This window comes from Acanthochromis polyacanthus, chromosome 14, assembly GCF_021347895.1.
Source record: "Acanthochromis polyacanthus isolate Apoly-LR-REF ecotype Palm Island chromosome 14, KAUST_Apoly_ChrSc, whole genome shotgun sequence".
Lineage (NCBI taxonomy): Eukaryota > Metazoa > Chordata > Actinopteri > Pomacentridae > Acanthochromis > Acanthochromis polyacanthus.
Genome location: NC_067126.1, coordinates 33,967,160 through 33,995,130, shown reverse-complemented (window position 1 = coordinate 33,995,130; position 27,971 = coordinate 33,967,160). Strand labels below are relative to the sequence as shown.

General features: G+C 43.8%; 1 protein-coding gene across 3 annotated transcripts; it reads right to left on the bottom strand.

Moving 5' to 3' along the window:
- Positions 1 to 15: 15 nt before the first annotated feature.
- On the bottom strand, positions 16 to 27,966 carry bcl9 (BCL9 transcription coactivator). 3 transcript variants are annotated; one of them, XM_022201933.2, is made up of 10 exons: positions 27,779 to 27,966; positions 25,677 to 25,842; positions 9,828 to 10,304; positions 7,200 to 7,513; positions 6,894 to 7,001; positions 6,560 to 6,746; positions 5,707 to 5,803; positions 3,398 to 5,576; positions 2,604 to 2,876; positions 16 to 2,456 (listed from the first exon to the last, which is right to left on the bottom strand). In XM_022201933.2, the coding sequence occupies exons 3-10, from the start codon at positions 10,109 to 10,111 to the stop codon at positions 1,417 to 1,419; spliced, it is 4,482 nt and encodes a 1,493-aa protein (XP_022057625.1). In that variant the 5' UTR covers positions 10,112 to 10,304; positions 25,677 to 25,842; positions 27,779 to 27,966; the 3' UTR covers positions 16 to 1,416. The 3 variants fall into 3 exon arrangements, with proteins under 3 accessions (XP_022057625.1, XP_022057626.1, XP_022057628.1); XM_022201934.2 differs by lacking the exon at positions 27,779 to 27,966 and adding an exon at positions 27,380 to 27,726; XM_022201936.2 differs by lacking the exon at positions 27,779 to 27,966 and adding an exon at positions 27,574 to 27,726.
- Positions 27,967 to 27,971: the final 5 nt, after the last annotated feature.

The following is a 27,971-nucleotide window of genomic DNA, read 5'->3' as shown; positions in this document are numbered from 1 at the left end:
GCCATAGACAACATGTATATACCAAAACAATATCTTTTATTTGTAGTCCATCACCACAGCCCTGGTAGGCTATTCTGCACCAAAGCCAATGGAGAAACACATGACAAGCTTATACAATAGAGAAAAGAGAGGAAGTCAACTGGATGGTAAGCAGTACGTGTTTACATTTCTGTGTGTCTCGCTCTGGACACCACACCTGCCTGACTAAATTTTTACCAGATCTACCTAGCTCTAGTTCTATAATACCTGGCATACCTGCTGTGGCATTCAGCCACTCCTGTTCCATTCTGCTGACCATCGGGGGGGGGGATTATTGCTGTGGGAATGATAATTACCCAGAGTCAACAAGAGAGTCAAAACAAAACAGGAACACAACAGGAACAAGAACACACATAGCACATCTGGGTATTAGCAATATTATTCACGCTGGCGGAAGTCGAGTCCTGAAAGTTTTGGAGCACAGTCAAATGTCATCCACAACTTGAAATGGACTGGAGATTATCGTGGTGCTGCAAAGCTGCCAGGATCCTCACACTTAATGTGTTGCCCTCAATGGTAAAAATAGAGAAAGAAGACGCTTTCTGCAGATGGTCCATGTTTGTGCTTTTTTAATAATACTATTATCTTAATGAGGTCATTGTTTGGTTTGTTATACACTGGAGTTACAAAGGAAATTTAAAATAGACTAAAATTTGAATAGCCCACCAATGGTAAACAGTACAGTATTTTAGGGGGCATTCCTCCCCCAATGAAAGTTGGGTAAGAGGAGTTGAGAGGTCACTGATAGAATGCCTATACATACAGACACATACATACATACCACACAAACATACAATCTGTCAAGCACTCAGACGCACTCTCACGTATATACTGTACAGAAACAGTCAAAACAATGGAGCGAGAGACAAGATGGATTTCCACGAAAGTCTTCACAAAGCACAAATTCTTCTTCCTTTCTCTTGTTCCATACCACTTTTGTGACAAATTTGTTTTTTAAATTTGAAAAAAGTAGACATATACTGTAGCATCTCCACGCTGACTTAGTTAGGTTGATTCCTCTTTGATGTCGAAGTCATCTTTATAGTCAGATAATCAAAAAACACATGAACAGTTTTTGCGAACTTGATGCACAACAATCCCATACATTCTGAAGTTCATGAGTCAAAATTAAATGTTCTTGTGGCAAAGTACTCCAATCCACGCCTGTCCGAGTCTCCATTGGAATAGTTCCCACAGGACATTACTCGGTGAACGGTTAGCTCCATTCTGTTCATTTTCTGGGTACATCCTCTTTCTCATATTATACCTCCTTTACTTGGGTCCATCAGTTTTCTGAATACTCTCCACACTCCCATAATCTTTACTCCATCCTTGTGTATTGTCCGAGAACATTCTAGATACAAGGTTTCTGTTGGATTAGAACATTCCAGGGCCCGGACTGAACCCCATGTCCATGTCACGCGGCCTCATCTGACCCCCCATCATCATTGTCTGCTGTGGGGGGCCACCCATGCCCTGCAGTGACATCATCATATTAGGTGAGCCGCCAGGGCCTGGGTGGGCCATTTGTCTCCCCTGCATCATCCCTCCCGGACCCCCAGGGGACATCATCCGGTGCTGGGGGCCCATCATGCCTTGGCCCATGAATCCTGGTGGCCGCATTGAATTGTGTCCAGGGTTGCCCATTGGCATGTCTTGGGGACCCATTCCCCCACCAGGTCCCCCTGACATCCCCCCCATCCCCTGCATGGGCATCCCCATCCTTGGTGGACCATCACCCATCATGCCCTGCATTGGAAAGGCAGACGGATGCGGTGGCTTTCCACCAGGGTTGTCTCCTCCACCTCGGGGGAAATAAGACAGAGTTTGGCTGGGCTTCTCTGATGGGATTATCCGGGACAGGTCAAACTCAGGAATGCCAGAAGCTCCCGGCCGCATCACCTCATGAAGGTCTGCGTCACTGAATCCACCTTGCATGTTGTTGAATTCTGGCCCGCCAGGAGTGTTGGGCTTGCACATACCCCCATCACCCCCTCCTCCATGAGGCATATTCCCCATTCGTCCTCCCATAGGTCCTCCCTCTCCCTGGAAGCCCATGGGATGGCCAGGGAAACCTTGGGGACCAGGACCATTGTGCGGAGAGAAAGGACCCTGCTGGGAAGGGGACTGCGTGAGAGGATATCCCTGGCTTCGGTGAGGGTAACCCATCCGTCCCTGGGGCATCATTTGAGGATTTGCCATACCAGGCTCTTGGGGATTTGGTGGTATCATCATGCCATGAGGCATCATGCCTGGGCCCATATTAGGGGCATTGGGAGAGGGCATTTGTGGGGGCATGCCATGGGAGAGAGGCTGGGATCCCATTGGATTCATACCCAGAGGGCTGAGGGCAGGCATGGGTCCGGCGTTTCCAGGTCCCATCATACGTGGATTGCCTTGGTGATTCATTGCCATACCTGTAAGCCAGAAAGAAGTGATTACACATTCTGTATGAGCACTTGTGAAGCAGTTTTAAAGGAAAAAATGTTTAAATATGACCCAAGGATTAGCAGAATTTAGGCAACAAATGAAGCAGTAAACAGAAGATATTGCAAACGTCTGACCATTATTGTTCACTGAAGGCAGGTTAGGGGAGCGAGCTGGAGGCGAGTCATCATCAGAGCTGGCAACAGTCTTTATGGCATCGTGGTAAAGTGGGGTGGAGCTGGGCATTGCAAACTTGGACATGCGTGACATCATGATGGAGAGAGGATTCTGGGATAGTGTTGGTTCAGGGGGTATGGTGTATGTACTGCCAGACGGGACGTTTCCGGGGAGAGACATGGAGCCAGATGGAGCCCCTGATGAAGGAGGGGCTGAGGGAGGACCGTTACCACCTAGAGGACGACATGTGGATGAGAGAATGACACCATGACAAAGAAATGAGGCAATTTAGCAGCAGACTCATTAAATTCTATGGATTATTCATGTATGCAATATTACACAACAGTGAAACCCCTTGCAATGTATGTAGACCTTTGGCTGAGTAAGTTTATGTGATTTCTAAATTATGTGACCACAAGAGGGAGCCACTGGACCATAACCCACCCAACCCCACCCCTCATACAGATGTGTAAACTTAAAATGAGTGATGCACCTACACAAAACATCTATTTTACTTTCAGTTTTGTAGACCATTCTGTTTGCAAGAGATTGAAATTCAGATAACCAGAATTAAATATTTTACATGTTATATCAACAATCGCAGAGTCTAGTGACTAAAATTGCATTACAAAGAAATTCAACACCAAACCATTTACACAACAAATACCATCATCAACTCAGGCAATTTAATAATAATGAACTGAAAAGATGAGGAATAAAACATTGAGATGTGATGAAGGGTAAAAATGCATACCTTGGTCCATGCCGCCCATCATGTTTGGTGAAGTGATACTGAGGGGTGGCTTGCCACCCTGAGGTGGCACTCCAGGACTCTGCATGGGTGGTTTTGGTGAGGAGGCCCATCCTGGGGACGGGTTAGGAAGAGAAGGAGACCTCATATGAACAGGAGAGGCACCTGCTGAACCCATCATGGAGTGGGGAGACTTCATTGGTGCTGAAGGTGGAGGAGCTGGAGGGGCGCTGGGGCCTGTGGGACCAGTGAGCATGCCAGCCAGCTGGGACGGTGTTTGAGGAGATTTTAGGTTTCCCGAGGGAGAGCCCATCATAGGGGACTGCACTTGCCTCAGAGGAGGGGACTTAAGTGGGTTAACACTAGGAGAGTTCCCCCCACCTGCTTGGACATTCAGATCTGCTGGCTTGCGGCCCCTCTGACCTTGTGCTGGACCACCAGCAGAAGGGAGATGGTTAATACGGCCATTACCTCCTGTTGGTGTAGATCTGTGCTCTGGACCAAAAGCTTGGTCTGCATGTGGACCCCTCATTCCTCCAGGACCCCCAGGGAAGGGCCGCCCAGGTCCCATAGGAAAGTCTCCTGACTGTGTCTGCTCAGGGAAGGGAGGACCCTGCATAGGTCTGCCTTGTGGACCCATGTTTTCCATTGGAGGTCCTCCGCCTCCCCTCATTCTCATTATCTCATCAGGACTCATATTCATGGGGGGATCTCGTAGTTTGGAAGGGTGCATATGAGGTCCTGGCCCAGGGCCAGGCCCCATGCCAAACTCAGGCCCCATTTCTCTGCCCCCCATTCCCTGGAGCCTAGATGATGGACTCATAGGACCATCACCAGGCATTCTGGGAAACATACCCATGCCATTACCAGGTTCCATTCCACCTCTTTGGTGCCCCATCATTCTCTGCATGTCCATCATCATCCCAGGAGGGAGGCCCTTCTCTCCACCCATTCCTTGGTGGAACATTGCTTCTTGGACTGACTGAGGGTTTGGGAAACGCTCACCACGAGCACCTGGACCGGGAAACATTGCCCCAGGACCTCCAGGGAAGCCTCGTGCTTCTCCCATCCGTGGAGGCATGTCATCAGGCCAGCCCATTCCAGGCCTTGGGGGTCCCTCCATCTCAGGATTCATCATACCTGAGAAACCAGGCATCCTCTGCATATGTGGGGGCATACCTCTGGGACCTGGACCCATGCCCATGCGTTCTGGGTAGTGATCTGGTGGCCCACCTGGTCCTCCCCACATCTCTCCTGGGCCCATCTGATAGGGAGGAGGAGGTCCTCGCATCATGCCACGTGGACCATGGGGATGCATCATCATGTCTGGAGGAAGTGGTCGGTGTTGCATTTCTTGTTTCTTCCTCTTCTCTTCATAAAACTCCTGCTGTAGTTTCAACCAAGCCACTTGTTCTGGGGTCATCTGATCTCCTTCTCCACAGCCCCCTGGACCTCCCATGTGTGGACCCATTTCATCTTGTGGAAATGGGGGCATGTCCCTGGAACCATGGGGGGGGCCAAAAGGTGGGCCTTGTGGACGCGGTCCTCCTGGTCCACCTGGCGGTCCAAGGCTTTGAGACTGTGCCATCATAGCCTGCAGGGGACCCTGCTCAGGCCTTCGAGGTGCACCATCAGGACCCCCATCATGTGGTCCACCATGGGACTGTGGAGGACCAGCTGGTGGGGCGTCACGGTCATCAGGGAAAAGCATCCGCTGAATATCTCGCAAGGTCTGCAGGGAGCGCTGGCGATGTTCCAACTGTTCTTGGGACAGACCCTCTGTGTTGGCCTCCATGTTCAACAGCTCCTGGGCCAGCTGCTGCTGCTGCTGCTGTTGAGGTGTCAGACCTGCTCCACTAGAGCCTCCTCCTTGCCCTCCGTCAACTGATGTTGGAGGGTTGAGGCCTGCCTCAGGTTGGGGGACAGGGGCCTGGTCAACTGGGGCTGTGTTGTTACTTGGGCTACTGCCAGGAATATTTTTGGATTCCATGCCTGTAGAGGATGACCCTTCTTGTGGAAGAACACCAGACTGGCTTCCTTGATTTGAAGGCTGGGGTGGAGCTGGCTCTGTCATGCCAGGTAAGGACGGCTTTGATCCAGGCTGGTGGCTCTGATCTTGGGCATGGGACGGGGGTTGCTGGGGAGGCTTGGAGTCATTTCGCAGGACACTTGCTGCATTGTTCTTTAACAGAGAGGGGCAGAAACAGGATTAAATTATGGCAGTAAGGATGATGGTGCTAATGTTCTCTGCAAAATGTCACTGCATGTATGCATACATGTTCAAAAACAAATGAGCTTGTATGTGTCTTTACCAAGAGGAGGTGAGCTTTGTCCTTGCTGTTGGAGATGTTTTTCATGTGGAAGGCAATGATGTTTTCTGTATGGCCAGTTAGAACTGCATCAGCTGCCCTGAGGACAAGAAGGCAGACAGTCAGATATCAGTCATCAGACACAATAGTATATGTGAGTGTGTGTGTGTGTGTGTGTGTGTGTGTGTGTGTGTGTGTGTGTGTGTGTGTGTGTGTGTGTGTGTGTGTGTGTGTGTGTGTGTGTGTGTGTGTGTGTGTGTGTGTGTGTATTTGAGAGACAGTGAGCCAGATGAATGAGTACTAGATGGGACCATGAAGGTAATGGCAAGGTCAACAGACAAGCAAACTATTGCAGACACACACACCTTCCACTAAGCATCCACATCTTTGATCTCTAATTCCCAACAGAGGGTGTTAATCTAAGCCAAGCGTATACTCCCACTGAGAAATACACATGCTTGTGCAGATACACACAGTAGATTTAGGCTATAACTGAGAAAGTTGGGGGAAGCAGTTTTAGTGCCATACACACAAGCAGCTGAAACAAACATCAAAGACATCAACAGCCACTGATGACAGGGGCACAAAGATACACTTAAGGCAGTTGACATTGTTAGCAATTCCATTTAATTTTGAACTGCAATTCAACAAAGGCTTTTGCTGTGGGTGTATGTTTTTTCTTGTGGAATAAAGGTCTAAATGTTGATAGGATAATTTAATAAGTCAGTCTAAACATATTCATATTTAAAACTTGTAGAGATAACTGTTAATACTAATAATTAACCAGAACTAAACAGCAATGAGATATAATATTTGGACGCTCCAAGCTGCAAAAGATAACTGTCAGCTTCCTTACTTATTTGCCATCTCTGTGGTGAAGACATAAACGAGTTTGGAGCCTGGTTTCTGGCCAGTAGCAGGTTCTGTCGTGGAGCCTTGGCCTCCTAGCGTATTGTGGGAGGGAGTGGAGGAGCGACTGAGTCCGGCATTGGAGGTAGAATGTGTGACAGAGTCCTGGGGCTTCACATCGCTGGAGTTACAGTCTAGAGGGAGACAACAGAGAAGACCGGAGCTTTAAGAGCAGCACAGGCTTGTGGGAAATGTAGTTCTACTTTAAAGCTGTAATAAAGTCAAGTCGATCAGCAGAGAGACTAACACACTTGCTTGGATGCACACGTTAGCACACTTACTGAAGAATCCTTTGTCATCTTCGTCACTTTCTCCCCCAGAGCACCAGTCAGCTCCACTGTATGGCTGCCTCCTCTCTGCCACACACATCCTCTTCACCCTGCTACTATCTGTACAGACACACGCAGCCATCAGTAGACTTGGGTTTATCAGTGTGAGTGACAATGAGGGACTGCTAAGTATATCTGTCAAGATGTCCAACTGATGCTTTGTCTGGGCAGCTTGTGCTGTATACCCACGAGACGATACATATGTACCGAATAAATATGATAGTCTGATAATACTCTACTGGCTTTGATGGTTCATACCTTTTTCCTCACTGGTAGGCGTGCCGCTCTCTGGCTGCTCAAACGACTCCACCGAGGTGCTTCTCTCCCTTTTGACTTTCACCTTAGAGCTTGTACCAGACGTGAGACCCTGGCCGTTCTTTAACCCCATTCCCCCTGCAACATTCTGAGCCCCTTTGGCACCCAAGGTCTTGGGGTCACAGGGTGAGGGCTGTGATTGGCTGCCTGTGCTCCCTGGTTTGCCCTGATTGGGCATTTTAGAGTCCATCTGGGCGGCAGTGGAGGGGGACATGACAGGAGGTGATCGTACCATGGCCTCCGTCTTAGGTTTAGGGCTGAAAGACAAAGAACAGATGAAAAGATCATAGTTAAAATTAATATATTTACAGCATCATTTAAGACAGTTACTGTTATATGAAAGCAGTCCAAAGCAACAGATGTATTACATTTTACACATATATTACATAGTTTAATATCCTCTGTCCACTTGAACCTGCCTGAGATGCAACAAGACATTCTGTGTACTTTCAAATGGTTTCATTGTGACCTTGTTTCCACTCATGCGATGCATACAAGAAGAAAAAAAATGGGGCATATTAACCAAAATGCCTGTGGTTTTAAGATAGCTTATTCAGTAATCATGCTCTGGAACTGAGCATAAACCAGGCAAGAGGCGGCATATATACAGAGACAGCTGGCGATCCATGAGGTCCGATATCCCCAGCACCCAATTATAACATGTACACTTGTTCCCCAACGTGGTACCCAGGAGAGGGAAAAGACCAAAAGGAAAATGTGATTGTTCTTTTTCTCGCCTCTCCTTTTTTTCCATTTACAACCGCTAAACATAATGTCATTATGACATCCAACAGTTGGCAGAGATGTCTATGAACACACGATTAGGTTACTGGTATTGGGAATTCAGTGCACACACTTAGACCTGGAACAGACTGCAGAGGCACCGGCCATCTACAAATGACTTCTGCTGACTAGTTAGGAGAGTGAAGCAGTTCAGTTCAGGCAAGCAGGACATATCCAACTGGCAGAAAACTCCCTTACCACACCCTAATCTCTTTCTCCGTTTCTCTTCCTTATACACACACAAACAGACACACACTTGTACAAGTCGCATGAAGCAAATGCCAACATGTCCAAAAAGTACAGCCACAGCCTAGCACACTGTATGTACGTCCACATAGACACACAGCTACTTGAGAAAGAAGGCAAAGCCAGAGTTTTGGCAGTCCAGACAGCCGTTTCCAGAGGCTCCAGAACCATGAGTCAGCAGGGAAAACTTCCAAGCACAGTGTACTCCCTGACCCTAGAACAGCTCTGGATCACACATAAGGACCTTTCAGGTAAACTAAAAAAGCAGAGAAGCTGATTTTACATCTGCATTACACCTGACCTACATCTCATTTCTACACCACATAGGTTTCTGTCAGATTAATCATACTGAAAGACTCAGTTTCACTACTGATCACGTACCGCATAGACACAGTTGGTAACAACATTGATAACAAGCTGTGGCGGAAAAAAAAAAAGCTCATAGTTAACACTGACAAGAAGAAGACCTCAGACCTGGCCCATTCTGTGTGGAATTTGCACAGTCTCTTCAAATTTACATGGGTTACCACCAGCTCATTGTATTTCCTCCCACATTAAAGACACAAATGTTAGGTAGTACTGTATTGTGCTATTGATCAATGTAGAAGTCTTGGGAACAGCTGCCCACTGTACTTAGATTGTCAGAATGGATCAAATTTCAGTGTAGGAATTAATAAAATCTGAAAAAAAGTGCTATAACTGAAGTTTTTGTAGATTTGCTCCTGATCAGCTTTTTCGAAACTCAAAACTCAGCACATTGTGCACTTTGCAACTAGTTAGATATGAACATTTCACAATTTACCAAACACTTAGATGAGGGACGCTGTTCTGAACATTCTGAAACCGATCACATGAGCCAGAAGAATGCTTACATTGGCATCTGTACTATTTTTTTTTTTTTTGCAGGAAGCTGCACACACATTCTTTGGGTAGCTTCAGTGTTTCTGATTATAGAGTGAAAATTGGTTACTTCACTTCATTGTGGTCTGAGTAAAGGGCTGTGTGTTTGGATTTCTCCTGTGTTCCCAACTGTTAACAATTACTGACAGCTAATGCTTGTCCATTTTCGATATTGTGCTGATTTTTAAATGACTTCAAACAGATTGGTGCTGGACAGAAGGTTGCGCGTTCTCAGTAATGCTCGCTTATAAGTTACTGTAGTTAAATAAAACAATTAAGGGGTTCTGTTATTATTAGCAGTACACAATAACAATGTCGAAGATTAAAAGAAGGTGATTACCACAATAATGTTAGCCATTAGAACAATCTGTTCAACAGGGTTCAGTTGAAATTGTACTTCCGCTTGCTGTGCAGTTAAAAGGCTGTGCTGCTGTTCATAAGCAGTCCAGATTAAATGCATAATTTTTAATCAATATTCAGATTAGTGTTTGGCTGAGTAGACCGTTAAAACAACCTGCATCTCAGTCACACACGCATACACACTAACTAGTGCTTGCTTATTATAAACGCGATATAATATAGCGCTGTATGACTGTATTGCGGCAGCAGACCCAGAGGTTGTCGGTGTGCGAGTCCACTCACCTCTGTGTGTTGGTGGATGGGGAGTTCTTTATCCTATTGGAGTGCATTGATGGGGCTCCCAGGACTACAGAACAGGGTGGAGTGATCAGCTGGTGTGGACTGCCTGTGTGTGTGAGTGGCGCTTTTGGTCGGTTCCTGGATCCAGGAACAGGATTTCCAATGTTCGACAGGTTTCCCCGACCGTCCTTGGCCTCGTCTCTCTCTTTCTTGCCTCGCTCCTTCTTGCTGAAATGTGTCGCTGCTGTACCTGCCGCCGCTGGCCTCTCCTCTTGGACCTCCAACATATTCTCTATGTCCTTGTCTGTGTGGATGTGTGCGCGCTCGTGTGCGTGTATGTGTGTATGAATGTGTGTGTGTGTGTGTGTGTGTGAGAGAGAGAAAGTGTGTAAAAACAATAACAATAGTCCAGAAGGCTTTTCTTGTTGAGTGTGTATTTATGAAATTCCCCAAAGGGGGCTTTCAAGGCCCTTGGGCACACTGTTGAGAAAGAAGAGAGAGGAAAAAGGACAGTTAGTAAGTGGAAAAGGGGCAAACAGTCTGAACAAACTTAAAGTGACACTCCACCCAAAATCTTTTTAGTATCAATCTTGCAGTGCATGATTAGAAGGTGGAAAAGTTGACCGTTTTCTCTTTAACGGAGGCTCTGGTAAACCTCTGTTCATGCGAGCTAGACTGGATTCTAACAGGCCTGTTTTATGGAAGACATTTTGACATCGCTCAGTAGGAAAAGAACAGGGGTCAATAATAAAATTAATTACTAGGCCACTTGAACAAACTCAAGGTAAAATGTCTGCTGTTGAACAAATGTTTTAGCAGCAGCTCTCAACTCTATCTGAGCTTCATTTTTACGAAAATGTTACGAAAAAATGTGTGAATTTTCTACAATTTGGACAGAATTATTCATTTTGGAACAATTCAGGTGATTTTGGAGGCCAGTCCATTGTCATCGAAATTAAAAAAATATTCAAATTATCCTGAAAGGGCACTGGAAATTGGTTGGCTTTGGATGGCCTTCAGATCTGGCTTTGTGCTGCTGATTTAGGTGGTAAAGAAATAAGTTGTGCTGCCTTTTGTAGCGGCGACAATTGCAGGACACTGCCGACAAAGCACCTGATTTTACTCAACATCGTCATTTTTGTAGTTTAAATATTTCCATAAAACTGATGTTGCATTTCTCTCTGCAATCTAATTTTCCTTTTCAGTGTCTGCCTCCTGTTCCTCACTCATTTTGCTGGAGCCTGCATGTCAACAAACTCTGTGTAAATATAAAGCTACAAAAAAACTCAGTGAACTCAACAAGTCTTACATTGGAGTAAATTATGGTCTATATCACACAGACTTCTTTTGTAGATTACGCATGGAAAATGAGAAGCATGCAAGATTTTATTTTTTGCTTCAAGCAGCAACAAAAGTTGTATCACGATGTGTTTGAGTTAATTTGCCGTACTTCCTAAATGCGACTATTTACATGCGTACATCGCAATATCAATGCTGAAATGATAAACTGTGTAGGCCCAGTTCACAAAAGTTTATGAGGACATGTGACCAACTTCAACCGCTAACAGCAAAAAGGGAAGAGCGTGTACAGAATCCCATTCAGACATCTAAACTTCAGTAAATTATGTCCCATCAGACAGACGTGTTTTGTGGCTTAATCATGGAAAATGACAACCACGCAAGTTTGCGTTTTGCTCCAAGCAGCAACACAAGTTGCAGCATAATGTGTTTGAGCTAATTTTCCTTATTCCACACTGCATGTCCTACGATGGGACTATATGGAGCACGTTGCAATGTCAATGCTGAAATAATATTGTGCAGCCTCAGTTCATATGTGTTTACCATCACAAGTAACCACCAGTGTAGAGGATTATATCCAGACCTGCAAACTTTAGAATAAGGAAAAAGATGACCAAGGAATTCTTCCCCAATTTTTCAATGATATTATTTCAAAAATAGATTAAAAATCAGATTAAAACAAAAACGGAATCCGGTTTTGAAAAAAAAAACAAACACATTTTTGGAATTTCAATTATTTTAACCATAATGACTGACTACCATTTACAGATGTTGGTTTATTCTCGATTAGATTTATTTATTAGTTCTTATAGTAGAACTGTCCTGTTGAAGAAGTCGGCTTTGACTGACAAACTTCTGAATCGGGTGAAGCCCTAGTCAGAGCCGGTAATGACCTCCCTGTGGCCCTAAGCACAGTTCTGCAAAGGGGTCCTCCTATTTGACCCGAGAGCCATGTAAAGCATATGCAGTTGCCACACAGTCACACCTGACACCCCAGCAGTCCTTCCTCCTTAGAAACAGTTTGCTCTGAACTGTTGGCCCAAGAATACATAAATAACAATACCGTTGCTAATTTTACGGTATGTGCTGCATCTGGACCATTCGAATTGGCTCCCCAAGATTTCCTTGTATACATTTTCACCTATTAAATACTACTTACAGTATGGCTTGGCTGAGTACTTTATGATTATTACTTACTGATGGATGCATACCTATATTTCCAAGTATTCCCAACATTTTAAAATGAAGATATAAAATGTGTTGTATCAGTGTAGGTCAAAAAGCCAAAACAAGAGACCCCGTCTGATGTTGTTACCATATTATAACCAGGTTTTAACCTCTTAAATATCAGTACTACTATTGGTTTGATATTAGCTACAGAGACGTTGGGACTGTAGGTTTCTGCTGTGTGAGGGAGCAGGAGAATTGCATGAGAATCCTGCTCAAGAGAGCAGCCCAGTCAGTCAGATTACATTGTCATCCTGAAAATATTTAGGAGCTCTTCCAAAACACTCAACATTGTAACTGGCTCCAGAGTTCCCCAGGGAGAGGGAGGTGGAGGGTTTGGGGGGTTTGTTGGAGGGGGAGCGTCACTGGGAACCAGACAAATAGACCGACTCCTGCTACAGCAGCAACACTCATCTCACTGGTCTACAGGAGAAGTGATTTACAGGGGCCACGGATCACTACTGCACACAACCAGAGGCAGCCTTCAGCACAGGAACAGTGGAGGCTTGTGTTTTCAAATTAAACTGATTAGATTATTGAAATACAAAAGCACACGGTGTGACACAGGAGTGGAGGCTCTTCAGAGAAGTGGCTGGCTCATTGTCACATTATTTACAACAAAAGTGCTTGAAAGAAATCAATTCTAAGTAAAATGACATGTTTCTGTTTTGCGATACAACATGCTTTGCTGAAAGAAGGACCACAACATGCAATAATACGCGAGTAATTCTGCAGCCGTGATGTGGAGCGTGGAGAAGTGAACTCAAATGTCACAGAGCACGAGCTTTTCCTCAAATGACAATCCTAGTAAAAGAGTTCGGTTAATATTTTTTTTGTCTAAATAATTACACACTTTCAGCAAAAAAGACATTCGGAGCACAACATGTTCTGCTCGTGACACCTCTTATGTTGCCACTACAGTTTGGGGTTTGTTAGTGCCCAGTTTGGACTAAGGAAACAATTGGAATGTGTGAGGGAGGACAGGGGAAAAAAACAGACAAAAAAGAGATGCAATCCAGTTTTGCTGTTGACTGCTATTTGCTCATCATACCGAGGCACTGACTTGCGCAAGTGAGAGTGGAAAGGATCTGCCAGGCAGCCACTCGGAATCAAATCACTGTCAATAACAGCGTGCAGAATTTTAAGCGTTTGTCAGGACAGGAGAGGAAAAATGAACAGTAAGGACAAAACTATAACTTCCAACAAGACATATGTGAGGATGAAGTGGCACACAAGCATCACAATCATATATTATATCTGCACCACAATCATTTTGGAGACACTTTGCTCAGTGTACAACAAAATGGGTTTAAAGTTCAAGAAAACAATACAAATCTGTAATCAAAACTCATACTGTGTACCCAACTAATACGAAGTTTGGATATACAGTAGAAATACGTCATAGTTTTGTCATTTCTAGATATTAGTAAATGCTATAGCTAAATGTCACAGCCCAGGCTATGTTTTAAATGAACTACTTATCTCCATCACAGCTTTTTGGTTTGTTTGTCAATTTAGCAGAGGGACTCTGCAAAAACTATCAAGGCAATTTTCAATAAATTTGGTGGAGGGGTGGAGAATGGGCACAGGAAGAACCCGTTAAATTTTGGTGCAAATCTAGTAAGGATTTAAAAATACCACAGCATGAATCTCTGGTCTTGAGGGATACCTGCATTCTCTGAGCACCCTTCTCGTTTGTTTGTGTTGTCTGATCATGTGTTAAGATTGTACAAAAAAAAAAGCCAGGTAGGGTCAGTTAAAGTCGCTCATTTGTACATAAAAAATTATGTACATAGTGTGGAAAATGAATAAAGACAATCTAAAACTAAAGTTCAATACTTCCATAGACCTGAACTGAGCATGATTGTTGGTTACAGAAAGTTTCAAACATTGTCGGATGCAGACGCTGTTCAACCATCCAACAGTCCTTTATGTTAAAGAATTGTGAAAATTTTAGCACAAGACATCAAGGTGTGATTTTAAAAAGCAAGTTTCTGGCCTGCTGTGAACGCTCAGTGACTCTGCTGTCGTTACCTTAGAGGGGAAATCATTCCTCCACTGTGGAGCGAGAACAGAGAGAAGAGCTTTGACTGAAATTTGTGACCAGACACCAATCGTCCAACGCTACCAAAAAACTATCCCTGAGAACTATTATTTAGTTTGCTTGCGAAGATATAATTTATACTATATCAAAGAACCGGCTTTCAACTTCATTCAGCCCTAACTAGTATGTACGCCCTCAAGGGACTTCATCTAAACCTAAACTCCAATCATACACAAATGCGTGTAATATGAGTACGTGCACACATAGACACACACAAACAGCAGGAACTGTCAATCACCTGTTCCCTCAAATTGCACACTAACGAGACACTAATTGGAGAGCTTGCTGACATGACTGTCATAGGGAACGCACTGACACACACATTCACGTCAGGTGCGCATGCTGCAGCCGCACGCACACACACGCACACACGCACACATGCACAACAAAGCATTGTGGAGGTAATCACAGAGATTTCTCCTCCTCTATCTCCAGCGAAAACACTGAACTGTCTGTCATGGCACACGCGAGGAGCTGCAGTGCATGCAAGTTAATGGGAAAACAGTATAATGAGGCTCTAAAAATGAGCTTTTTTGCCTCTGATATAAATATGAGGTTCCACATAAAAAGAGGGCAGAAAATAGTTCAATTCAATTAGATTTGGGTTTTCCGACGCGGGTGGCACTAAAAGGGAGCATTTTATTTCATGCTTATGTAACAGTCATCGTATGCTGGCTGCTTAGAGAGTAGACCCTTCCCAGCTACGTCACCCAAATTCCTTTGAAGAGGAGTGGGAGGCTTTATACCATTGTAGTATCCACTGGTATACTCCACTGGTAAGGTGTGGGATCAGCCAGACCAAAGGAACCTTGACCTTGCTGCCAACTTTGTCCACTGGTTTAATTTTTTTAGCATAATAATACTACAAAGACATTATTTTTGAAAGAGGGGGGAAAAAAACACTCACAAGTGCAAACACACACACACACTGAAACCATCTCTCTTCCCTCATCTCAGCCGTGCTGCTGGCTGTAAAAAGGCCTGCTGATGTTTCAACCTTATTTATGCAAATCCCATTTTGCAGTTCAGTCACAATGGAGTATTGCTCTCTCTTTCTCGCTCTCTAGCTCCCCTACCCGCTCTCCGTCTGCTCGGCCTCCATCTCAAGAACTGCTTTAGCCCATTATTTGTTTAGGGTAATATCAGAAGCATTATTTCCACCTCTCCTCACAGTTTTCTGTAAGAATATACGGAACACAAGGCCATCAGCAATGAACCGTGCAGCCCGAAGAAGCAGCAGCCAAACCTGAAGCAGAAAAGCCTGTCTATCTCCTCACACAGGCGCACAACTTGCATGTACCAGCGTCATTCAAATCAAATGATCCCATCTGTGTGTCAAAGGTTTTCAACAAAGCACAATAAAGAGCTTATTCCTGAATCTGATGGAACAGTCTAATGACCCGCTTCAAATATATGGCTCAGTTGTGCATTTAAAACGTTCCAACGACTGCATCACACTGTATAAAAAGAAAACTATATCCAAACACTGCTTTCAAAAGAATGCAATAAAGACAGATCTTAAAGAAGGATGACTAACTCTTGTTGAAAAGAAGCCACAGGTGGCAATTATGGGATAGTGATACATTGAAATTCTGCACTTTTCCAAAAATCCACCTAAGTTGGTGCTTGAATTTGTCATCAGTGCCTTGAAAGAAAGCGTACCAAAAGCGGAAAACAACAGTGAAGTCTCCCTGTGAGGTATGACGAACAGAACTGAAGACGTTTCTTGGATGAGGTGAAAAATCTTCAAGAAAAAGAGCAGTCCAGTTGTTTTTACTGAATTTCTCAGCACTACCACTGCATGTTTTTTCTTAGACTTATGATTCGAATCATGATTTGTTTTTAAGAGGGTGTGAGCCTAAGCAAGCACAAGACATGGTTTTATTTCACTTATTTTTGGACTCATGATAATCTTTTATAGAAACCAAACTCACCAAGTCAGTAAACCAACGCAGTAGCATTACTTGCACAACAATACCTGAGCTGAAGTCAGCAAACATTAGTGACGGGTTGGAAACAAACAAACACAACAAACCCCAAAAGCACTGAACTGAGGACAGGAGAGTTTTACTGTTTAGAAACAAAACCTGTCTTTTGTAGTCCTGCTTCTTCATTCTAAAGTTGTAAAGACGAGCTTTAAAATAACAACAACCATTAGATTTAAACTGATACTTAAATGATACCTGTTGTAAAATTTACCACAAAGCTAATGATGATGATGATGATAACATATAAATCTGGTTTTCATTCTGCAGTCGTAAATCAAGGAATCAGTTTAGTATTTCCTGATGCACAACTGCTGCCTTCACATACCTGTTTAGCTGCTAGTGAAGCAGCAGCTACCTGAAGACATAACATACAACATTTACTCCACTTAAAGAAAATAGGACTTGCCACAGCCTTCCAGGAAAACGTATCTGTTGGCCATCTACAACACCTTGGCCGAGGAAACACCTGCATGCTCACCTGCTGATCCGACTTCCTGAGAGCTCTATCCCAAACGGCCACACCCTGCCGAGCATGATTTGCACTTGGCACACACAGAATGCGAGGAATGCCGAGTGTCACTAAAGATAGAGCTGTGACGCCACAGACGTAACATTTGACATAATATATCTACTGTGACAGGAACAAGGACGCTCACATATGAACAGTCGTCACACAAGTATGACTGGGCTCCTGTGTCAAATACAACCGAGCCAATGCAAATATACATACATACAATGAACCTTTAAACTTTTCCCCCTTTTCAACACTACTAACTGCTCTCAGCCGTACCATTATCCTAGCTCTCCACCTGGGTCTTGTCCTCTGTTCACCTGAATTTAAGCCTCCTCAGTCACTCTGTTACCCCCAGCTGTCTCTCCACTGGTCTGTCTGCCCTGCATTTCCACAACAACCTTCCCCACCGCCTCCGTCCTCGGTTCATCTTCTCCTCTGGTCGGCAGACGATGCCCCTCCATCCCCAGGGAGGCGACATGTGTGTAATGTCACATTCTGTCATATCACATTGCGGTGACAGAAGCCTCACCGTGTCCATCACAATGATAGAAGTGGCAATGAAAACAAGGGGACGGGGGAAAGGGGTGTGATACAGAATTACCAGTGGAAGGGGTGGGGGGCTATTACACAAGTCGCTGTCTTCACAGAGTGTGCGGGTGGCTGTCTGTGTCTCGGACGCGTGCACACACACACACACAGCTGACTCACTAGTGACACATCTGCTGGCGTAGCTTGGGCACGGTGCCATGTGTGGCGGCCAGCTCCAGCAGCAGGACTGGCACTCAGCACTCTGGCCTGCTCTGATCTCCGTCTCACACACTTCACCCTGCACTTCCATCTCTGTCCATCTGCCCTCTGTCTCTGCATCTCTGGCTAAGTGGGTGTGTCTCGCATACACACACACACACACACACACACACACACCTTTCTACTGAACAAGGGACAAAGAAACTGGCAATAATGCGCCATTATTTCTCTGATGCAAGTGTGGGTGCATACTAGGGGAGAGCCGTATCGAAAACTGACAGTGAGAATATAATCCGTAATATCATGAAATTATTTTTTTGTGATATTATACATTTGTCAAATACAGTACAATTCAGATTCATTATCAGACATAACAGCTTTTGGGCAAAAGCATTAACTAAGCACACATAACACAACATTTATACAAGACAATAGCCGGTTATACACAATTTACTTGAAGCACATCACTGTATGCAGCAGAGTTTCCAAGTCTCTCCAAGCTGACTTAACTATTCATGTGGACAAAAACCGGAATTTCTATTGGGTGTGAAGAGACCGATTGTTAACGTCACATTGAGCTTTTATAAGTCACTTGCTCGGCCCAACCCCATGCACCGTAACACCAGAAGCATGCAACAAATAGATTCCTGGTTTAACTTTACTCTTCTAGTTGGACAAGTGCAAGAAAGGAAAGTCAAAATGAAAAACCGCAAGCAGGGCTGAAGCGAACCTGTAAAGATTAACATCTTCACAATGTCTTGAGACAGCAGGACTTCATGCTCCCTTTTGTTTAGCATCACAACTTTGCAATCACAAACTAGTTGCACTTCAGTAGGATGGCAAGCCGCTGCCCATGGAAGCTTTAGCGAGACAGACAAGGAGTAATGTGAAGCAGAATTGCGTAGTGCTGCTTTGACCAGTCAGAAGTAGAGGTCTGCATAGGTTCACTCGGATATTAATATGAGAGACCCAAGCTTTGACCTAAGTTGGGGAGAGTCCAACTAATATTCAGTCGCGTCTGGTTCGAGTCTATGAATCAACATATCCGAAGTCTGTGTAGATACTCAGCGGTACATGCCTAATGGACAAACGTAATCCAGCAAATTTTCTTTCTGCTCTGATGTGGTACGTCACAATGCAGGGGAAAATATGTTTGTAAGGCAAGAGAAAACATGTATAAACTTTTGCTACTGTTTTAAGACTGCGACTGCTCGTTAATTGGTGGTGTATCGTGTTGCCAATTAACTGTTAGTGGTCTCTCTTCGGGTCTGTTCAGGTCAACTGCATTTCGGATCCAGTCCAATTATCCTACGGCATATTTCAGACTGGGCATGAATCTTTTCAGATCCCTTTTGGATTGGGTCTCTTTTTTTTTAAAGTTATGGCAGGTTTTCCACAGGATCAAAATCTTGAACCCACAAAGACCTCCAGTCCAACTGCTAATTACAGCAGGAGTGCTGTGCTGAGTTAATGTCCACTGAAATCAGCAGTGTCATATCAGCAATATGTAGTAGAAGGCACTGCTGGTGTGAATGCATACACACATAAGCAGATTTTCCGCTAACAGTAGGCTTCTCTGATTTGAAGCTCAAATGATTGGACGTACAGAAACGCTGCTTGCTTAAGAGAGACTCTGTTGCCCTCTGTGCAGACCCCTTCTTTCCTCCCTTCCCTTGACCGTGCTCTCTGGTCCATGACTCCCTCCCTCCATCCGGACGGTCGCTCCCACACTCGAGCCACATTCCTCCTCTGCTCATGCTGGGAGGACGTCTCCCTTTGACTACAAGCATTGTGGGAAATCCCAACGGCCAGGCTTTTCAGAGGCCATGTAGACCACTGAGGTAACGTAAAAAATAAATAAAATAAAAAAAATCGCGTCCTTTGCATGCGGGTCAAGAGGCTCCTCTTGTGAACCACTTAACACAAGTGACAAACTAACAAGTATCATTAATGTCTTGATACAGAACCTTCCAACAAACAGCGCAGAAACATCAAGTACTCATATCTAGAGCAATCGTAAATACAACACATTGTGCAAAATCTCAAGACGTGCTGCCCAAAATACTTTTTCCATAGATTCTTTGCGGGGCGGCATGGCTCAGTGGGTAGAGTGGCCGTCTTGCAACCGAAGGGTTGCCGGTTCAATCCTCGCCCCGTCGTGTTCGAGGTGTCCCTGAGCAAGACACCTAACCCCGAATTGCTCCTGATGGGGTCATGGTTAGCGCCTTGCATGGCAGCTTCCGCCATCAGTGTGTGAATGTGTGTGGGAATGGGTGAATGTGATGTATCATGTAAAGCGCTTTGGGTACCTTGCAGGTATAGCAAAGCGCGATATAAATACAGACCATTTACCATCTTTCTGCGCTAAGCAAGAGGAGCAACTGGATTTCAACCAGTCAAGTCATGTGACACAACTCAGGCATCTTTACTGATCTGGCAAAACAACAAACAAGCAAAACTATGTTTTACTCAAGGAAGCTCACACAAACGCAGTTTATACAATAGAACTTCTACCTCCACTCCTTTTATCATACAACAAAATAGGCACTCTGGAGAGAATATGAGCCAGATTGTGTCCCTGAATTACCCCAGTTTACACTGGTGTGTCATTCCCATGGAATTTTAAACACACTGGCTAAGACCTGCCCAATTAAATATACAGGCAGAGAGCAGTATACATGCACATAGTCATACTAGTGCACAGAGAAATACCCACATGCGGCAGCACTTAGCTGTCCTAATAATGTCTGAGATGCTCTGAAAACTGTGCTTCAAGTTTATGGCATGTACTGTTCCCATGAGTCAGAGCATAGTTGTGTGCGTTTCTGTCTGAGACTCCTTTAGGTTCCTACAAAACAATGAATGCACTGCAACAAGACGTGTCTACTCTGCTGTTACCCAAAAGTAGAAATTTTGGAAGCGTACAGTATTAAGCCAATGCATCCCAGGTTAACTGGCTGTAAAAGCAGTCTGCTAATTAACGGGGATGCCTAAAAATGGTGTTATTAGACATCTTTCTCTTCAGGAAAGAAAAGATTATAATGTTACAAACCCTCTGTGTTGTGTCAGCTCAGTTTGGTCGTATGGCTGCTAATTTCAATGACGGCTGGAAGAGAAGCAGAAAAGGGTAAGCTTTTGCTACTAATTACTGTTATTTTTTAAACTGCCATTACGGATTTAGAATTTTACACTGTATATTTAAAGCTTACCATTGTCCTAGACGTTACATTTAAGATGGGTACAACTGATCAATAGCAAAACAACACGTTCGCTTCCTTTGTTTACGACCGTAAGTGAACATCTCAAATTACTCAACAGTAAGCAAAAACAAACACAGAGGATGAAATACCCAACGAGGAGATGTGAGCTGCTTAAAGCCGAGGTATGGCGCTGTTTGGATGTGACAGTTTCCAAGAAAATTGTCTTAATCCATGTCAAATCAGAATCTAAAGAATTTCGAGGTCCCTTCTAATTCCTACCTGTAGTGACTGGTCATACAATACGAACCGCCCCATGCAATTTGTGCCACACACGGCATATGGATTGACCATAATTACAGACAACAGACAGCAGAGAGACATTCCCGTCAACTCCTATACTTGCCCGAGTGTCAACGAGGTGGTTAGAAAATGCAAAACCCCATCACACCACTAAAACATCCAAATAAATAAAAAAAAATGCATTAATTATTTAATTTAGTTGACCCAGTTAATTAAATCAGCCACACATGTTTTTATCTGTATTTTGTATTATCTTGCAAAACACTACAAATATGTAACTGAATAAAATTTGGCTATTTTTATGTGTTAATGCTGTGACAACAATACATTCCCTTTTTCATCCAAACATCTGTCTGTAGAGTTACAAAATGAAGCTCTGAACTACAACTCAACCAAAGATCTTAAAGTACTCAGTGAAAACCACAAATGTTTATAGAAATATTATATATGTTATTTTCTCAACTGAACAATCAATCTCCCTGTGAATAAAGCATCCAAAACTAGCAAAAATAACCATTTAAAAGTTCTGTTTCCAACATTACAGAACTGTGATATTCAGTTTATTATCACACAGAACAAAGAAAAGCAGCAAATCTTCAACTGAGAAGTTTAAACTAAAGTATGTCTTGTATTTTTTTGCTAAAAAATTACTTATGACTTATATTAATGACATTTTTACATCAATAGATAAACAGTCGCCAAATTTTCTGGCAGTCAGTTAATCGATAAATGGACTAATTGCTTCAGCCATGGAAAAAATATTTATCTCTGTAAAGCTTTGACCAATTCTCACAAAGACATTTTAAAAATTGCATTTTTCTACAAAGCACTGCAACAATCACACCCATCACTTATCAGGAGCTCAACCACAGCACGGAAAAGATTTAACTACCAGAAGCTTCCTCTCATTTACACTGACTGTTTAGTCAAAGAACACTCGATAATGAAGATTTGACACAGTGGATGGATGCTTATCAGCAGCTCATAAAGCTGCCTGACTGATTTCAAATTAAACCCAAGCTCTTTGAATTGTGCCACATGCACCAAGTTATAAGATAAACTCACAAAGTGGAAAATATCAGGAATCTCATCTTCTTCCTCTTAGACAAAACGCATGGACAAAAATAAATATTTTACATGCCAGGAAGTGTGGTGCCCAAAATTTCAACTTTAGCCTGATTGTGCCACAGCCATCCGATGCTCGCTTTGTCTTTTTTTTTCTACTTTGTGTCACGCCGTTATGTTCAGCTAAGCTAACCAGTAACAACAGTCAATCTGGGAGCTGAAGAAGATCTCATCCTGACTCTTGGCTCATAGTTAAGGTGACTGTAGGTCAGAGCAGCCCCTAGGTTCCACCTGAGAGCAGCTCTGTTTGAAAGGACCCCTTCCTCTCAGTGCTGGAGAAGCAGCCTGTCTGTGCCATAACTGTCAATCACCGCAGAGAAACATGAAAGCAGATGGATTGGTACATTCTGACTCAGCCAGATACATCCCTGAGCAACTTGTATGGGCTACAATCCCACCACACATCCACACATATGAGGCCGTGACCTCCTACGCCGAAAAGATACGAAACGCAGCTATTAGAAAAACACATTTATACATATACAGCTGTAACCGTTCAGAAAGGCAAACTCGGCTGCAAAGATTTACAACCAGAAGCTGTTTTTAAAGTCCTAACAGATCTGTTCTGAAAGTATATCCTTCAGCCTTTTCCATTGTTCTTCTTATAATTCACCTTTAATAGGTTTGTAACCGATTACTGACCTATCGTGATCCGCGTGGAAACTGATGAAACTCACAAAACAGCCACTGCACTTGTTTGTTTGTTTTTTTAACTTACTTCATACGCTCTGTGGCCTGAGTGACTTTAAACTGAGTAGTAGATTATTGCATCATTTAACTGGCGAAAGCTCTTTACACTCGTTTCGGCTTTGAATCGCTGGTGTTAGAGCTCCAGCAACAAAAGTGTTTATTGAACGTTCAGACGTTTTTTGTATTATTTCAACACAATCATATTATTATCTATCCATTATCTATCCCTGTGTATCTGCATCGAATTATTCTCTCCCATTTGGGTTCCATTTTTATCTTGTTTCACATTTTGTTGTTGGTGGTCCTAGCTTGCCACGGACAAGTAAAACATTTTGTAACTTGGCCTCTGACAGCCAATATACAAAAGAAAGGTTAACATTTTTTTTCACTTTTTCTCTCTCTAAAAGCTAATTGTACGAACCAAAGCTTGTTCACTTTTAGACTTTTTCCAATCAAATCTGTGTAACCTATTGTTTGTAACTGATGACTCATTTTAATTATAGTTGGTTTAGTTTTTTTATTTCGGTCCCAATTTTTATATAGACGGTGACAGAAACAGTACTAATGTGAATCTGTCACATCTGTCTGATACCTTAATAGATTTAGAAAGTTTCTACAGGCGCTTATACTTATCCAATGCATCAACTCAGATCAATAGTTGTATCTACTGGGATTCAAGACATGTCAACCGTCCGTTTGATTGCCACAGGGGGTAATGGGTAATATTCTAACCAAGCTTTAAATTGTGAGCTGGAGTAATAAAAAGTGTGCTTTAACCTTCATCTGCACATAATTTTGACATTTTGTTTTCCTCAAATAGTACGTTAAACCTTGAGTCTTCTATCCAATCATCAACAAATTCACAATTTTTTTTTAAAGGAAGCAAAATATTCTCTATGAATATATTTGTTGAATTATATTTTCTAGTGTATTAGCTCACTATATTTTCATGCTCTGGTGAGGAACGTCAATGCAGACTGGGCATAATTGTACATCACAACTTCACGTTTTACAGGAGTTCAGTGATGATGAAGTGTTTCAATTCCGTTGAAGGCCACACTGCGGTATATCAAGCACTTGGATTACAGCTTTATTGCCTTATAGCAATGATTCAACATCACTTAAACTTCTGAACAAGTTACACGCAAACTTTCAGACCTACAATGCTACATTGAGGCTAAAAACTGCACCAAAGCATGCTAAATGCCAAATTGTGATTTTCCCTCTCCGTAGGGAATCCTACATAATTACTGTTCTATGGAGGCCCTGCTACTGTAGGAGTCATTCAGCGGATGCTCTAAATTCCTTAATGAATTGTGAATGGCCGTCTTAGTCAAGAAAACCAGGTAAATGGAAAACTGATATGCTTCATTAATACAAATGCTTCTTAGTTCATGAGAAAAACCATTACAAAAACCTACATATCCTACGGAGTGAAAATAAACACTTAGAGCATTAGAAAAACAGCCACACTAGGGTCGAATCTTATGTACGACTGTAGACTGCCACCCACTACACAGGCAAGGAGACAAACAGCCTCTACAACTTATTCCTCCATGTCACACACACAACACAAGCCTTGCGAGTTTTAATTAGAAAACCCATGAAGCAAACAAATGCATGGAAACATGAGAGGCCAATACACGGAGGCAAAAATAAATCCTTCGCCGCTTTACATCAATATCCATTTCCCTCCGTCCTTCACCTCACTGTGGTTTTTGGTTAACACGCTTCGGATTAGATAGCAGATAAATAAACAGCGTGCACGGCATTCTCAGGAAGAGCGCCCTGACCGTGTTGTGTCCTCAGCATGTGCAGATCAGAGGATGAGACCAAACACCGCACTGACAGTCCAGAGCAGAGCGGCTCGGAGGTCCTCTCCCTCAAGACGCTTCCCTGAGCATCAACACAGCAACCGCTCCACAATTCAAGGCTCTCATCAGAACGCAGGCAACTCTAAAGATAAATGTCAAAGGGATAGTGACCAACGCCGGGAAGAGTCCGTTCCTGCCTTGTCGCTCTTGCATCACAGCAGTGTTAAGCTATCAATTTTTGGCACCAGTTTGTCTTTGACAGCGATGTTTGCTGCAGTGCCTGATACTGTGATGTTACTATCGTGTTTAAAAATATATATTACAGTGTGAAAAATGAATGTAAAGCTGATGAAGAAAAGCTGGAAAGCACGCTTCGTCTTTCTTTTCTTATTCTACACTGTGGCTGTGTCCAAAATCCCTCACTGGGTCACTTAATTCATACTCAGAAACTCAGTTTACCCTACAGCGAGCAGTAAAATTGAGATTTCTGACACTTTCATGGATGTGTAATCTTGTCCAGTCGGACACACGGCTGATCATTTTTGCGTTTATAAAAGGTATTTTAAATGTAGTTTTAGGACGCTACATGGAGCATAAAGTTTAAACACAGAATGCAGAATCTAAAAACTAATTTTTAACTCTAAATAGTGCACTACATGATGACTGATTTCAGACACGGCCTGTATGATCCTGCCACACCATGTAGTGCAAGCTATGAGGGCGAGAAATCCTATTCACATGCCATGAACATACACTTTTGAGAGGAAAAGGGAGATGTGTATGTAAGAAACTGTGTGACAAAGTGTGAAACAACAAAGAAAGAGCCAGAGTTGAGCTGGGTTACCTCAGAAGCCCCCCTGCCCTTTCAGCAGGGCCTCATATGGAGAACCAGGCCTCGGGTCCCCTGGGCACTGATGTCTGCTCTCCACTCGACTCCTCCCAGTCAGCCACGGAGGCTGTGCAGGAACCAGGCCCACTCACGACAACCTACAGCCACAAGTCATTCACACCTGGAAGAGAGGGAAACAACTTTGCTCATCGGTGAACACACAAACAAGCGAACGGCAAGGCAAAGCACTTAGTCGCCCGTGTCGACAAGATCAACATGTAGTAAACACATAACGGGCGCAAAGCTGAGGTCATTAGGGGCTACAGTAACAGTGTATGGTCGCCTTTTTAAGCCACACTCTCGTTTATACTTCACTTATTGATCGGTTTACACATAAGGGATTACAAGACGGCCCATGATACTCTATCAAGAGCTTCCTTATTTCTGTGCATCCTAGAGGACTTCCTTCATCCTCCAAATATCCACTGTGGGAGTAGAAATGTGATTTTGTTTTAGGACTTAGAGGGTGCAAAGTAAAGAGGACTGAGCATAGAAAAGATGCATGTGAGACTATGCAACAGATGCACATTAATGGCAGACAGCAGTGTTGCCTAGCAATTGAAGAGACCTGAGTACTGTAACAAAAAGGTCTGCAGTTCAACTGGTATGTGTGCTCCAAAACTGTCCTTGGACAAGACACTGGACCCCTACCTGCTAACTCAGAGGTCACTGTGGATAACAGCATCAAACAAAGGAGTAAAAGTCAAAGATAGTGGAGAAAAACTGCAGAGAATTCTCTTAACGGAATATGATGCTAGATGCACATTAATTGGAAATCTGACAAATGCTTGCAAATTTTGAAAGAAAAGAAAACAAATTACTTGCCTAGTGAAAGTATGAAAGGGAACAATATGCAGCTTTATTCACCGGGGAAGCAAACTCCCCAAAATTCCCAGGTGAGGGATGTCTTTAACTTCACATTAGGACCTGTGGATTTTTTCACTCACGAGTCAAGTTAAACAAGATTGGTAAAAATGCAAAGACTGAACACATTCTTTGCCATGTTCAGCTCCCTGGTCTTGCCAAGGTAACACAGCACAATGCCACAAGTTACTCACAAACGGGCCTACTCGAGGAAGTCTTCCTAAAATACACACAGGCGTCTACAAACCTAAAACTCTGCAAATAAACGTAAAGCACACAACAACTACGGGGACTAGACTTCCCCCCCTGAAATCTCAGCGCCTCACTGGACAACTCTTGGCGGACAAAGTAATTCCATGGCGCTTGAAACTCCAGGAACTTTTTTTCTTTTTCCTAAAAGAAGTTGTTCCTGTTTCGCCAGAGAACTGGGGGGAAGGGAGGACTTCAGCACTCGCATTCATGGAGCCTCGGCCAGCGCAAACAAAGTCTTCCCCGAAGAGGGAGGCAGTGGACGGCGGCTCAGAGCGAGAACAACGACGTCGGCCACAAGCACACACAAAAACACACGAAAATGAGATTGGTTTTTGAGGGGGCTTTGTCTGTTAATAAAACAACTCAGGCCCGCCTTGGGCAAACGTTCATTTTCAAGTTCTGCTAGCTCCGTTAACAATGTAACAATTAAATCGCTCGGCAGATGATAGGGATGGCCGACACAATCAGCAGCCGAGGCCTATAATCTCGTAACGCGTTTATAAATCATACCAAACACATTTTAAATAAAGGAAATACAATACCAACGGTGCGGTGCTCCCGAAGAATGCAGAACATGCATGCTGCATTGTATCCTTTTTTCATTTTCACCAAGCACGGGCGGTCCTCCAGTATAATGGGGTAAAAACCAATATTTCTCCGCGGGTTTTACACCACGCCGAAAACATCGTGAATAATCCGCTTTTGTTGTGCTGGGAGGAGAAAAAACGGCATTTACGGTTGAAAGGAGCGCTCAACTGTCTGCCAGGCCAGACGCGACGTGGGTTTTGCTAGCCAGCCTTCGGGGACAGAGGCAGAGAAGAACGGATACCGGAGTGAGATGTCCCCGGGAGGAGGACCCGCGTGTGCCCGTTGCCAGGAGGCGAGAGCCTTTGGTAGCGACACTTTCCAGCGTACAATGCGCGAAAAAGGGGAACACTCACCTGGAATGTCGGCCGAACGTCCACTTTCCTCGAACGACGAATTCATGCCGCACACTTAGCAAAAAAAAAAAAATCACAACATTATCACGTTAACATTATAAAATAGGAATATGTCTCCCCCCTCTCGCCCGAGCTTTCCAGTGGTCCTACTCCATTACATCCCAGTCAAGATTTCCTGTCGTTTCCCCCCACA